General features: G+C 39.9%; 1 protein-coding gene across 5 annotated transcripts in view; it reads left to right on the forward strand.

Annotated features, from left to right (window-relative positions):
* LOC126094616 (integrator complex subunit 1) overlaps positions 1 to 15,677 on the forward strand; it is a 301,226-nt gene that overhangs the window by 267,776 nt on the left and 17,773 nt on the right. For all 5 annotated transcript variants that reach the window (XM_049909116.1, XM_049909125.1, XM_049909100.1 and 2 more), the window contains exons 33-34: positions 6,562 to 6,754; positions 15,028 to 15,152. In XM_049909116.1, the coding sequence (XP_049765073.1) occupies positions 6,562 to 6,754; positions 15,028 to 15,152 (318 nt within the window). The remainder of the gene's footprint in view (positions 1 to 6,561; positions 6,755 to 15,027; positions 15,153 to 15,677) is intronic.

The raw sequence follows: 15,677 nt of genomic DNA on the forward strand, positions 1-15,677 counted from the left end.
TTCTAATTCAGCACAAATCAGAGTCCGTGTGATCAAATTTCAGTTTTCCCTATCATTCTTCAGTCCCCAGTGATTACTGTAAGATGGTATCTGTGCAAACAGTTTTCATGGCTTAGTTCCTCCACACCTGGCAAACACAAAACTGTGCTTCGTAGTCTGTCATGATCTTGTCATCAGCAGTATACCAAACTCAAAAAGGAAACTGTTTTTGTGCCGACTATCTGAGAAAAGACAATGCCAAAGTGTGTGTTACAAATAAGGGGGAAGTGGTTAGAAACTGGACTCGCATTCGGGAGGACGACGGTTTAATCCCGCGTCTGGCCATCCTGATTTAGGTTTTCCGTGATTTCCCTAAACCACTCCAGGCAAATGCTGGGATGGTTCCTCTGAAAGGGCACGGCCGTATTCCTTCCCCATCCTTCCCTAATCCGATGAGACCGATGACCTCGCTGTCTGGTCTCCTTCCCCAAAACAACCCAACAAATAAGGGAATAACATCTTTTTGTGTCCATAACTGCAATTATTGTAACAGTAAAATTGCACAATGAGTCTTCTGTTTTTGAAAATATTTTAATTACGTTTTCTGTGAAGTGAGCACTCCCCCTGCCCCCCTCCCTCTGCCCTTTTCCACAGTCAGATGGTGGCATTGGCATGTGACATAACTTTAGTCAGGCAGCACATGGACTTCGGTGTTTATATTATCCCATGGAAAAAAGCAACACGAATGTGCCAAATGAAGTCGCCACACAGAGAGATTAAACTAGAGGTGTTGATCAATAATGGTTGCTGTTTTGGGATAATGTTACTTTTAAACGCAATCAGAAATAACTGCATGCTATTTGATTTTCTTAAATACCTACCTGGATAGCCAAGCACATTTCACCAGTTCCAGGATACGGGGAAGGGAGTCTGTCCAAGATCAGAACTGCCTTATGGATTAATAATGAGAACTGGTGAGCCAGCCTGCCCTGATGATGTTTTTAGGCGGTTTCTCGCGTCCACTTTGGTAAATACTGGGCAGATACCATGTCCCACCTCAAATACACCCTATGCAAACATTTCAAAAACATTCTCACACTCGAACATAAGATTTAATCTAGATGCAAACAGATGGAGTCCACTAATTCTGTCCCAGGTGGAGTGGTGATACCAGGAAGGGGACATCTGGCCACCAACTACCACTAACATTTTTCACAACCTATATAACAATGCTTACCCCATCAAGAAGTAGAAAAAGGTGAAGAAGAAGAAGAAGAAGGAGAAGAATAAGAATAAGATGTGATTTTCCATTTTGTGTAAATACTTTAGGAGTAAAGCAGATCACTCGCTGAATAGTAGAAGCTTTGAGATGCCAATAGTCCCATAAAAATGAATGAAAATTTGGTAGATTTGGTTTGAATCCTTTAATGGGCACTGTCAAGTTACTACCCTTAAATAGATTCAAAATCAGTAATTTCAGTGATTTAATACTAATTTTAAAAAAGGGTAAATGTCACTGGATGGTGGTTGCGTGTACTGTCATCCGCAGTACATATGGCTCAGTGAGGTAATACAGCCAGTGCTTTGTACTGAGTTCAGCATGAAGCATAGACTGCGATATATAAGGGAAATTAACCACCATCAAAAACTTTTAAATGTTCATGGGGCCTGCATCCAACTGGTGTAGGCCGCACAATTATGTCATTGTTGATAAACAAATTACCAAATCATTTTTTGCATAGCTTGTGTGAAAATCCTGCAAGATACAAATAAATTACCAGTCCAGGTGTCTCAGGGAGGTATAATGTAAGAAGCAACGAAAAGTAATTACTGAACATGGAAAGTGTTCTGTTATTAATGTCCAGTAACAGCGTGTTGTTGACACCTCTGCTCCAGCTGTGATCCTCTGAAAACACTTAGTACAAATTAAAAATTACACAAAAGTGACATGGTTTTTACTAGGAATAAAAGAAAGAATAACTTTAACTTCATAATATATCAAGAAAACTTGACCATTATTTACATTATAATCTTTACAATGAGAACAGCAGAATAGCATCTTACAAGAGTGAGATAGTGACAGACAAAACTCTGAAAAGATAACAAAACTTCCAAAGTACAAAAAATATCAGATGAACAAAATTAGTCCAGCGATTACATATGAGGTTTTAGGAGTTGATACACTCACATAAATGTGAAATTTAAAGTAAAAGCACCGGTGCATAATTTACAGAGTTATTTCACAAACGGTTCATACATACAAAATAGGATGAATAAAAGGAAAGATGCAGCTCCTCCCTTCACACACACACACACACACACACACACACACACACACGAGAGGGACACAGTGGGAGGGGAGGGCCAATGGTGGCTTGGAGGAAGGCAGAAAGTGCACAGGCTAGGAATGCGACACACAGGCACTGGAGGCAGTGAGTTCAAGCAGTGTGCACTGATGATAACTTACAGGTGTGGATCGGGAGGGGGTGAGAGGACAGAGGAAGGGCAGACTGTTGGAAAGATGGTGTGAGTGAATAATGCATTGCAAGGATGACTCCCATCTGTGTAGTTAAGAAAAACTGGTGCTAGAGAGAAGGATCCAGATGGCACAGATTGTGAAAAGGATGCAGATGGCATTGGTTGTGGGGCAGCCATTAAACTTGAGCATGTTGTGCATAACAGCATGTTCAGCCACTGTGTGGTCGACTCTGTTTGTGGCCACAGTCTGACAATGACCGTTCATTCTGGTGGACAGCTTACTGGAGGACTTATAAAAAAAAAGGACTGTGCAGAAATTGCAGCAGAGCTAGTATATGACACAGTTGCTTTCACAGGTGCACTAGTGGCTCTGCCTCTGGTGGGATAGGAGAGGATAAATCAGTGACATGACTGCAGTGGGATGTATCGGATGGGAGTATCGGGCAGGTCTTTTTGACCGGGGTCTTCTGCAGGTTATAACCCTTGTGGCAAGGGAGCTGGTCCAGGACATTGTATAGGTAGAGGGTGGCTGGAGGAGTAACACTTTAGGAGGGATGGTAAGAGTTGTGAGTAGGATATCCCTCGTTTCTCGACATGATGACAGTCAGAGCCCTGGAGAATGGCACAGTTCAGTTACTCTAGTTTGGAGTGATATTGGGTGATGATTCTTGGTGGTGGTGGTGGTGGTGGTGGGATGATTAGGAGTCTCTGAGGATATCTACATCTACATCTACATGATTACTCTGCAATTCACATTTAAGTGCTTGGCAGAGGGTTCATTGAACCACAGTCATACTATCTCCCTACCATTCCACTCCCGTGGGAAAAACGAACACCTAAACCTTTCTGTTCGAGCTCTGATTTCTCTTATTTTATTTTGATGATCATTCCAACCTATGTAGGTTGGGCTCAACATAATATTTTTGCATTCAGAAGAGAAAGTTGGTGACTGAAATTTCGTAAATAGATCTCGCCGCAACGAAAAAGTCTTTGCTTTAATGACTCCCATCCCAACTTGCATATCATATCTGCCACACTCTCTCCCCTATTATGTGATAATACAAAACGAGCTGCCCTTTTTTGCACTCTTTCGATGTCCTCCGTCAATCCCACCTGGTAAGGATCCCACACCGCGCAGCAATATTCTAATAGAGGACGAACGAGTGTAGTGTAAGCTGTCTCATTAGTGGACTTTTTGCATCTTCTAAGTGTCCTGCCAATGAAAGGCAACCTTTGGCTCGCCTTCCCCACAATATTATCTATGTGGTCTTTCCAACTGAAGTTGTTCGTATTTTTAAAACCCAGGTACTTAGTTGAATTGACAGCCTTGACAATTGTACTATTTATCGAGTAATCGAATTCCAACGGATTTCTTTTGGAACTCATGTGGATTACCTCACACTTTTCGTTATTTAGCGTCAACTGCCACCTGCCACACCATACAGCAATCTTTTCTAAATCGCTTTGCAACTGACACTGGTCTTCGGATGATCTTACTAGACGGTAAATTACAGAATCATCTGCGAACAACCTAAGAGAACTGCTCAGATTGTCACCCAGGTCATTTATATAGATCAGGAACAGCAGAGGTCCCAGGACGCTTCCCTGGGGAACATCTGATATCACTTCAGTTTTACTCGATGATTTGCCTTCTATTACTACGAACTGCGACCTTTCTGACAGGAAATCACGAATCCAGTCGCACAACTTGGACGATACCCCATAGGCCCGCAGCTTGAGTAGAAGTCGCTTGTGAGGAACGGTGTCAAAAGCTTTCTGGAAATCTAGAAATACGTAATCAACTTGAGATCCCCTGTCGATAGCGGCCGTTACTTTGTGCGAATAAAGAGCTAGCTGCGTTGCACGAGAACGATGTTTTCTGAAACCATGCTGATTATGTATCAATAGATCGTTACCTTCGAGGTGATTCATAATGTTTGAATACAGTATATGCTCCAAAACCCTACTGCAAACCGACGTCAATGATATAGGTCTGTAGTTCGATGGATTACTCCTACTACCCTTCTTAAACACTGGTGCGACCTGCGCAATTTTCCAATCTGCAGCTACAGATCTATCGGTGAGCAAGCGGTTGTATATGATTGCTAAGTAGGGAGCTATTGTATCAGCGTAATCTGAAAGGAACCTAATCGGTATACAATCTGGACCTCAAGACTTGCCCGTATCAAGCGATTTGAGTTGCTTCGCAACCTCTAAGGTATCTACTTCTAAGAAACTCATGCTAGCAGCTGTTCGTGTTTCAAATTCGGAATATTCAATTCTTCTTCCCTGGTGAAGGAATTTTGGAAAACTGCGTTCAATAACTCCGCTTTAGTGGCACAGTCGTCGGTAACAGCAGCATCGGCACTAACTGCTCGAAATAATTTTCGGAGAAAGCATTTAGGACAATCTCGGAAGATGTTTTCTGCCTACCACCGGTTTTGATGCAGGAAATCTGTTTTCTGACTAGGTTTGGTGTAGTGCCTGTACGAAGGCTTTTGAGAGACCTTTGGCATACTGGGCAAGGGAATTCTCATCACTGCAGGTGATGGTTTTTTTTAAGTGGGTGACAGCTGTCAAAATGCAGATATTGTTTGTGGGTAGTGCACTTGATATGGACAGAGGTTGAATGGAACCATCAGAGGTGGAGGTCAAAATTCAGAAGGGTGACACGTTGGACTGAGGAGGATCACGTGAATTGGGTGGCAGAGAAAGTGTTGAGTTTGTGGAGAAATGAGTATAGGATGTCATAGCCCTGGTTCCAGGTCATGAAGATATCTTAATGAGGATGTCATGGGATAGGTGTATAAGGAATAAGGTGGTGGGTTTGGAGTCAGAAGGACGTTGGGAGAACTACTGTTCGATAAAAGAAAGACCATGAGCATGAGGGATGTTGATGTGTGGGAGGTGGAGTCAACAGTAACCAGAAGGGATTCCAGTTGTAATGGGATGGGGTAGTAGTGTCAGCAAAGGAAGTGACTGTCTTTGATATGAGGCTAGGCTATAGGTAGTTGGTTGGAGGGCTTGGTTGACAAGAGCAGAGATTCTTTCAGTGGGAGCAGAGTAAGCAGCTACATTGGGGGTTCCAGGATTGTTGGGTTTATGGATTTTGGGGAGCATGCAGAACAAAGATGTCAAACTTGTAGTTCGCAGGGAAGCCTGTGGCCCTTAATGCAGCCTGTCCTTTCAATATAATAGTATGTAAATATCGTATCACCTTATGCGCAGGTGCACGAAACCCAACTAGCAGCGGATAGTTTGATACAGAACTACCACATGATAGACCAAAAGAGTATAGGAGATTTCATTTGGGTGTTTCATAGGTGCCTCCCTTCAGAGGGTGCTGCAGTCAGGCTCTTTGTTCTCTTTGATCAGTATGATAGATATAGAACTGGTACCTAATCAAATGCAGATGTAGGGAATTGAGATGCAGTGCGATTCAGATTTGAAGGGAAAAACTTAGTGAAGTTGGTGTACCTGAATTTTATAAATATGAATTTTATAAATATTTGCCAGGTTTGAAAATACTCAAAAATTTGCATGTGAAACTGTATCCGTATACAGACTTGCCGACGTGAGCAGCTATTTTCAATTATGAAAGGAAGTAATTTGTTGTTGTTGTTGTTGTTGGTGGTGGTGGTGGTGGTGGTGGTGGTGGTGGTGGTGGTGGTGTTGTTTTGTTCTTTGTATTATATTTTTCCAGATAAATATGTGTTTCTCTGAAAACTGAATTGGAAGTTCTTTTAGCCCATCCAAACTTAAACCTTGTTTATTTGGCCCATGTCAGTTTTTGAGTCTGACACCTTTTATGTAAAGCAGTGGTGGAGCCTTTGTCTGCAGGACAGGAGAATGAATCAGGGGCTATTTTTATGTTTCTTGCTTGATTAGATCTTTTATTGCATTTCGAACTATGGGAGTCATCTTATTTCTGCTGCACCTTATATATCCAATGTTATTCAGATGTGACAAGATTAAACAACCCTGCTTTGTTTGGTACTCTGGTATAATTGGCAGAGCATAAAACAATAAGACTTTCAGTTGGCTCAGAAATATCTAATTGCTGATTAAAGTTAATTTTTAATGTGTTTTTCTCTTTCTTTCCAGACAATTGCCAATGCTTGCAGCTGCACTGTGTGGACGTGTCCATCTTGAGTTTCCAGTTTTCCGTTCTCGAAATCATCTCAACTTGTTCACTCAGGTTTTAGGTTTACTTGAGCTTCTGCAGCCCCACCTTTTCAAGCCTGAGCATGCCCGTGGACTGGAAGATATATTAATGTCATACTTCGCCCTCTTTAAGGTGTACTTTTATATTTATGAATCTTTTTATACTTTATTCAGTGGGTAGTATAATTTTGGAAACGGATATTTATAGTAAGAAAAGAAGAACACAGTAGTGCCATACTCTGTTGCCTGATTATTTGTTCTTGCGTACAAGATCTTATAAAGTGTAACCTTAGCTTTATGTTCCCAGAGTTAATGTCTTCACAGGGTTACAAAATCCTTTCTTGATCCTTCAAGCCTTCCATGTTAACAATGGTAATTGCACCTACCTTTTGCATTTTCATGATATAAATGTGTTGCTATTTTCCCTTGATCCATTTGCATAGAATGAGAGGTACAGCCGCCATAGCAGTGCCATGCATTGCGGTGCAATGGCGTGTACAGCTTCACAGCACTGTAGATGCAACATGTGGCTCATCTGCTTTCTGTAATAGTTCTGCAGTCATATCATTAGATGGCACTAATTGTATGTTTGTGAAACTGAGACATTAATTTGAGCTTAAATACATTTAGTCTGTGTTTTGTGAGCTCAACAAATGACAATATGCCTGACCCATACAAAGCAGAAGCTGTGAGAATGTGGAAGAAAGTGATTCTAATGTTTAGAGTATGGTGCTGCAAAGTATGACAGTGCAAGCTATAAATTGTAGAATGATGAAAACAGTAGCATTTGGATGGCAGAGAAACTGGAAATATGCTACAGAGCATCGTGACTCAAGAAATGTGCCATTGCGACACCAAAGCATGCTGCAGACCATCCATAAGCAATTTATTGGACCCGGACAATGTAGCTAATAATCTTAAAACTAGTAATTGCACTGTGACATCTGAAATAGATGCAGTCATTCTATGGTTGATGCACTGAAGACACACTTTTCTCTGTGTGTCCCCAGGCGCAGACATGAAAACCTCTTGTACAAGACTTCTGGTCAAAAAGAAAAATGAGACTCCGGTGTGTGCTGAAGCAGTGCCACCGAGAAGATTCAAGGCTATCTCCTGGTTTCTGCACTTTGTTACTGATTCACCAGAAACACAACATGATAAACCATTTAACAAATTTGATGGAGCATATATTTCTGACACTGATGAAAGCCTGGTGAAGTTAAACACAGACTTTCATATGTTCAGTGTAATGCTTCAGAGCCAGATTTGGCGTAAAGATACATAAACTGTGCTCTTCAGAGAATGAGTATTGCTACAATCAGAAAATATGTACTGGTGAAGAGCGTAAAAGTGGTGATATGGCTGTTAAATCTCCAGCAAGTGAAAAGGTTGTGCAAGACTTTGTTTGGGGAGTGGAGAACTATTTAACTCGAAACTTGTACAGCTCTCTCAACTTGTTCAGAAAACTGTTAGGCAGGAGAACTCATGCTGTCATAACTGTAAGACCAATCAGAAAAAAATATATCACCCATGTCCAGTGGAATGAACCTGAGGATGGGGGAACTAACATTCACATCATTGAACATTATTATTGAAGTGAAATGAAGTGATAAGAAAAATGTTCAGCTCTTATCAACACTTCAGGACAGACCAGAGCATATGGAGGTACATAAACATGGAAAAACAAAGCTAAAATCTAATTGTTTTATTGACTAGAGCCAAGGAACAACCAGCATCTGTCCTCATATCCACTTATGAGAAGATATGTCAAGGGGTATGAGACGATAGAAACATATCTCCTTGACATAACATTGCTGAATGCAAGTGTAATTTAACACACTCTTTATCAAGCACCCAAGAGGATGATTGCAACAAAGTTGTGGCTGAGCAACTCTTGAAGAATGTAACTCTGTCTACACTTGTAAAGGATGACCAAGCCAAGCAACCCACTAAGGCTTCAAGCCAGAAGATGGGGACATTGTCCAGTGAAAATAATGCTGGTTCAGAAGAAAATTGCTCTCTCTAGAAGGTGCAAAGTTTGTTATGATTGAGGGCATCATGGGGACACCTGTTTTGAATGTAACATGTGTAAAGTTGCCCTTCATGTGGAGAAACATTTCACAGTACACACTATGTGTGAATATTTATGAAAAATGAGAAACAGGTTCACGGTGTGCTATAAACAGTGGAATTGTGTGTGAATGATGACAGTGTTAAAAGTCCCCAGAACAAGTGTACTTTTTAAGTTTTGTAAATAACTATATGTGTATGAAAAAAGGGATAAACATAATTATATTCTTATGACAACTGTTCCAAAAAATCAAGTGCAGATGGGTTAATGAAATGTTGTTCTTGGAAGAAGAAAAAAAGGGTTAATTGACATAAAATAATACTTTAAGGCATTGGCTTTGAAGTTTTAACTTTCTTGCCCCTGTACTCCCTATTTCTAAAGTGATAGAAGCCTTTTAAAAATTGGAGTAGTTCATCCTGCTAGAGCTTGGACTCCCAACACTACCAGCCTACCGTATTTACTCGAATCTAAGCCGCGCCTGAAAAATGAGACTCAAAATCAAGGAAAAGAAAATTTCCCGAATCTAAGCCACACCTGAAATTTGAGACTCGAAATTCAAAGGGAGAGAAAAGTTTTAGACCGCACCTCCAAATCGAAACAAAGTTGGTCCATTGTAATATGAGACACAATTTAGGTCAAATTTATGACGATACAGCTACAGTAGTTCGGTTCGAGTCATAAGCTTAGCAGTTACGCTTTACCAGGTAGGCATTGCTATGCGTCAGGTGCTCTGTCCGTATTTATACGGCTACCCTTCCTTTTTCACGCGCTTCGTCTGGTTTAAAGTGATTGCTTATTTTTCTTTGATCTGATAAGTGCCGTTCTCTTTGGTATAGGTTTTTACGTCACTCTAAGCTGAAAATTCATTATTGTACTGTGTCATGCATTGTTTGTCGCATTCTGATAATGAGCGTTTACGGCATGTCGCCGCTCGCGGCATGACTTGCTTTTGTGCGCGCTACCGCCGCTTACAATTAAAAGAAAAGAGAGGACTCATCTCATTAGCGAAACAGTGGCAAGAGACTGCTATTTGTTGTTACTTACACTGCTGCTTTCTTTGATAATGATAAACAATAACCAAATAATAGACTGCGTGTGATAGATGATGTTCTAAACGAGAGTTTATCGAAAATTTTTCTCCGTTTGAAAATCTTTGCAGACGTCTCTTTAGTACATTACATTCTGCACAGAAATTAGAGTCATCTTAGGTTTAAAAATCTAGTCAGTTGCCGTGTTTCATTTCTGACTGTATCACTATTCGGCATAAGAATAATACGAATATAAACATGACATGATATGTATATTCTTCCGCGTTTGCTGTTGTCTCACTCTTAGTTTCGTAGTTTATTAGGCAGACAGGATTTAAATGAGATAGCAGCAAACTCGAAAGAATACATGGCAAAATGTTTACGTTCGTATTATTCTTATGGTGAAGAGAATACTGCATGTGATTCACAATTCATAAAAGTTCCTATTAGCAACCATCTCTCTCACAGGTAGGAAAAAATTCAGAATGTAAAGTTAGCCATATTGACAGACAAACATCCCAAACAGTCTTGCCAGTCGGATTTTAATAGTACATTGAAATTCTTCTACATTCGAAGATGAACAATACGGAATTTGTATTTACTTCGTTGGATAATGTATGAAAATGCAGTGGTCGAAATTCGGGATGGAGAAAAAAGCTCGTCTTCCACCTTTTTTTTAATTTGTTTACTGACGCAGAGGTTATGATGCCAGTATTTACCTTTTTGCCTGCAAAGCATGCCTGTGTAGCGCTACATATATTAGACGGCAGACATTAGTTGTGGCGGCACCTACCAACATTTTTCAGAACTTCCGCTTACTTTGCACTCGATTCTAAGCCACAGGCGGTTTTTTGGATTACAAAAACTGGAAAAAAAAAAAAAAAAAAGCGGCTTAGATTCAAGTAAATACGGTAACTGTAACTATGTTATATGTGGTGGTGTTCGTGTTTGGTTGGGCTAAGGTTTGGTATTAATCAAAAAGTATGGAAAGTTGACATAAGTAAACAAGAGCTGTGGTAGTGTTGCTTCCAGATAATGTACAAAAAAGTTTCAATCTGCTGCAGATGTGGCACCTCTTACAGAACATGTATGAACTATATATGAATTCCAGAATGAATTTTTCAATCTGCAATGAAATATGTGCTGATATGAAACTTCCTGGCAGATTAATATGTAAAAGAAGCGAAAGGTAAACCAGTCACCTATAATCGACTAGTATGTGTTGCATAGACCCACATTACAGAAAAAGTATTCACATTAGCTTTTACGTTACTGCTCTTTTTCAGGGTGTCTACGACCCGGGACAACCGGGAAATCCGGGAAAAACCCGGGAATTTTTTCATCCGGGAGAAAACCGGGAAAAACCCGGGAATTTTTCGGAATTCCGGGAAATTTTCATTGTTTTAGCTTTAAGTTAAATTTTTGTATATTTGACTGCAGAATTGATTCTCTAGCAAAGAATGTTATTGTATCCTGCTACTGGAGAATGATACTGCAGCAAGAAAATATACACGAGAGGGAAAAAAATAAAACTTTAGTGGCAAAGGAAATGTGCAATTTACAACAACAAAACACCGTGCACGCACAAGCGTCTGCGAATAGCAAAAATATGTCAAAGGCCGTAGGGCGCAGACTAATTCTTCGTAACAATAAACGGCTTGCTATGAGCATGACGTCACAACTGTTCACGTAAGGCTCCTTTGACCAATTGCCAGCGGTCTGTTGCGCTTGCGCATTTGACTCGCGTGTAAGTACCTTCCTCCCGCTACTTGAAGTTTGGCTGTTAGCTGTATCGGTAGTAGCAGCAAGCAGCCAGATGCAAACGAGAAAAATTTTTCTCCCGCGCCCTAGCTGCCAGATTCACGCTTGCACAGATTGTAGTGGGGAGGGGGTTCTCCACGTGACCCGTGTTTACGTTAAGTGATTTCGCTGCTTCTCTTCGTGTACAGCTCCCACATAAAATGAAAACAAAACGGATTTCTGTGGCCGGAAGTTATCAAGTGAATTAAAATACATTCACATAATTACGGAGGGCAAAAATATATTATTAATTTCAGTTTTCTGATTTTATTTTATTTCGAAGTTTGTAGCAGTCAAGCATTAATCGCCTTGCAGAACAGTGAAGTTAATTTTGCAAGTTTGCTAAAGAAATTTGGCTTTATTAATCTTTCCGCTGAGGCAGTCATTTTATTTGAAACGAAGTGTTTCATTCTACAGTATTGCCTAGTTCCAAGCGAAGCTAATTTCAAGTGCACGTTATCATCTTCTGCCATATATGGCATTATGCCATAATAAAGAACCAAAAATGAGATCGCAGAGTACTGGTACGCCAAGAAAATTTACATCCTAAAAACCACACTGACAAGCTTAATTCACACGAACATGCGGGCTTCCTACACCAATACAGTTGCACACGCACAATAATGCCTGTTTTTCTGGCGCTCTCTGGCAACTGGTAAATCGAACCTATTTCTAACAGTCTCCGGATAGTATTGCGAACGGTAGTTAGAAAAGCGTTACTTTCAAAGTAAATTTCTTTTTACGCAAGATGAATTATGTTACGTGTGAGAAAGTGGGATGGATATCTAAATCACAGAGCATTCGAAACAACAGTTTGAGGACCAGCCACTTACAAGAATTTCGAGCCGAGACATTTATGTCAGAATTTTAAATTTACTGGCACATTTGTGCGATGTATCTTAAAGTATAACACACGCAAAAAAAAAAAAAAAAAAATCAATATTACATGTGAAAACTTAGCTTCTGTTGTAGCGTGTTAATCTTAGAGACCAAAATTATATGTGAAAGGTTAGCTTTTCTTGTAGGTATACGGTACTGTGTACATTAATGTAAACCGTTAACTTTTCCTCTTGCGTGTTCGCGCTATGTAACCAGTGATCTTGCTATTGGCTGACTATAACACGTGTCCTATGCTCTGAATAGCTGCTGCCATCGGCTGACGAGATCTCGTGGCTTGAGATATGACTTGATTACAAAAGGACATCGCAACCTCGGTTTCAACCTTCCGGAAACTAACGCGCTGTGTTTGGTGCAATTCGAATTTATACTTTCGTAATACGAAAATATGCAGCGTATATGTTGCTGCAAATCAAAGGTCTTTCCAAAACTTCTCTCTCTCTCTCTCTCTTTTTAATTAATAGTCTCTCCAAAACTTCTCTGCCCCGTCTTTTCTTTTTTTTCCGGGAAGTTCTGCGCGATTGTATTAAACGTTAACCATTCAAAGGATTGATAAGTTTTACAGTTCCGAGGGAAAATCTACGGAAAACCTACTGTCACTTAGCACAGAAAAAGTGTATTTTCGCTCGGGAAAAAGCATATTTTTTAAACGGGATATCCGGGAGAAATCCGGGAATAATCCGGGAATTTTTTTTCCTTGTCCCCGTATACACCCTGTTTTTCTTTGTGTTTCTGTGTGATTTTTGCTAGAAAAAGGGTACGAGCACGAAAGCCAGTGTGGATACTGTTTTCTGTTATGTCTCTCTTAAGTGTCACATGGCAGTCTGCTGTTGCCTTTCACTTATTTTATGTCTGTTCCATCCAGGAATTTCTATTGCCGTTATTCCTCATGGATTAAAACTGAGTGCTGGACTGGAGCTTGAACTGGGCAATTTCTCCACGAGTCTACCAAATCATGACTTGCAATCCTTCCTCACAACTTTACTTCCATCAATATCATCATTCTGATATCTTTTTATGCCCTTAACTGGACATTAAGATAGGAAATGTAACAGTAATGATCGTTTGAAATTCTGTAAGAACATTTTACAAATTTAAGTGCTGTTAAGTATTCAACTTTGTTGCCTTCATGTCACTATCATGAGGCGGCAGGTGAGCAGTAGCATCACTTTAATGCAGTATGTACATTACGGACAGGTTAAACCTGTGTGCTAAAAATGTGGGAGAGATACTGTGAAAAAAAGAGCGTCACTCATCCATAGAATTTTCCGCAGTGGAACAAGTGTATTCATCTAAAAATTTCAGGGTCAGAGATCAGTATCTATTTTTTGTGTTATGCACTGACCAGAACAAATCTTTTAGAATATGACTACGATATTATTATGATCTAAAGAATAAAACATAGTATCTAATGAAGCAGGAAGTGAACATTTAAGAGCAGAAGTTAGAATGAAGGAAATTTTGTTCGAAAGGTTAAATATTTCTAGTATGTGAGGGATAGTAGTCTAGCCTTTCCGTATTGTTGTTATTCAGTGCTGGAAAATGAGAATTAATCTTTATTAGTTAAATATGATAAATTCTAGGTCATATTTTGAAGTTATGCCATGTTTTTTTACCTTTATTAGTAATACAGGGTGATTCAAAAAGAATACCACAACTTTAAAAATGTGTATTTAATGAAAGAAACATAATATAACCTTCTGTTATACATCATTACAAAGAGTATTTAAAAAGGTTTTTTTTTTTCACTCAAAAACAAGTTCAGAGATGTTCAGTATGGCCCCCTCCAGACACTCGAGCAATATCAACCCGATACTCCAACTCGTTCCACACTCTCTGTAGCATATCAGGCGTAACAGTTTGGATAGCTGCTGTTATTTCTCGTTTCAAATCATCAATGGTGGCTGGGAGAGGTGGCCGAAACACCATATCCTTAACATACCCCCATAAGAAAAAATCGCAGGGAGTAAGATCAGGGCTTCTTGGAGGCCAGTGATGAAGTGCTCTGTCACGGGCTGCCTGGCGGCCGATCCATCGCCTCGGGTAGTTGACGTTCAGGTTTCATAACTAACCTTTTTCGTAGGACTCTCCATACAGTTGATTGTGGAATTTGCAGCTCTCTGCTAGCTCTGCGAGTCGATTTTCCTGGGCTGCGAACAAATGCTTGCTGGATGCGTGCTACATTTTCATCACTCGTTCTCGGCCGTCCAGAACTTTTTCCTTTGCACAAACACCCATTCTCTGTAAACTGTTTATACCAACGTTTAATACACCAGGAGGTTTAACACCATACTTCGTTCGAAATGCACGCTGAACAACTGTCGTCGATTCACTTCTGCCGTACTCAATAACACAAAAAGCTTTCTGTTGAGCGGTCGCCATCTTAGCATCAACTGACGCTGACACCTAGTCAACAGCGCCTCAAGCGAACAAATGTACAACTAAATGAAGCTTTATAGCTCCCTTAATTCGCCGACAGATAGTGCTTAGCTCTGCCTTTTGTTGTTGCAGAGTTTTAAATTCCTAAAGTTGTGGTATTCTTTTTGAATCACCCTGTATTATTTGCGAAACTTCTAGCACCTAATTTATTTTATCTATTTATTTTTTCAGTACCATGGTCACATGAAAGACTTGGTTGCACTTTTGAATAGATTTGTGGCACTGCTTCAAAATTTCATCTCCCATGATGCTCATCGTGCCCTGAAGTATTTGCAGAAGCATGTCAGCACACTCATGTGAGTATGTGTACACACAAACAACTGACAAAAAATTTGTAACTTGTTGCTTGTCATGTATGGATGAAAATTGCTTAAGATAAGCAAACACATAACAATAGCAGGTCAGATATTTTGTTGTGTTGCAAATTAGCATTTATCAGTACTCAACAGTTTTCATTTCTAAGTGCTGCTTGACTACAGTGGCTCTTTACAGATAAGAATTACATGCAGTGATTAGATGATTCTCTACATCATAGTTTAAAACAGAGAGGAAATTTTCATTCAACAAGAAATTGTTTCTGAGGGATCATGGAAATGTGCTGATAGATTTAAACGTGGGACTTCTCTCATGGACACTCTGAGAGTGTGAATGAGATAGCACACCAAGAAGGTCTCAATTGTAATGATTACATGTGGTTTTAATTCCAATACTATCCTGTTTTAGCCTGTCTACTTCCTATGATGATCAGAAATGCTTCAAATGACTCTCTCTATGGAGAAACATGCTTAATAACAAGACAATAGACTTGCATTGCTGAAGAT

This window comes from Schistocerca cancellata, chromosome 1 (assembly GCF_023864275.1).
Source record: "Schistocerca cancellata isolate TAMUIC-IGC-003103 chromosome 1, iqSchCanc2.1, whole genome shotgun sequence".
Lineage (NCBI taxonomy): Eukaryota > Metazoa > Arthropoda > Insecta > Orthoptera > Acrididae > Schistocerca > Schistocerca cancellata.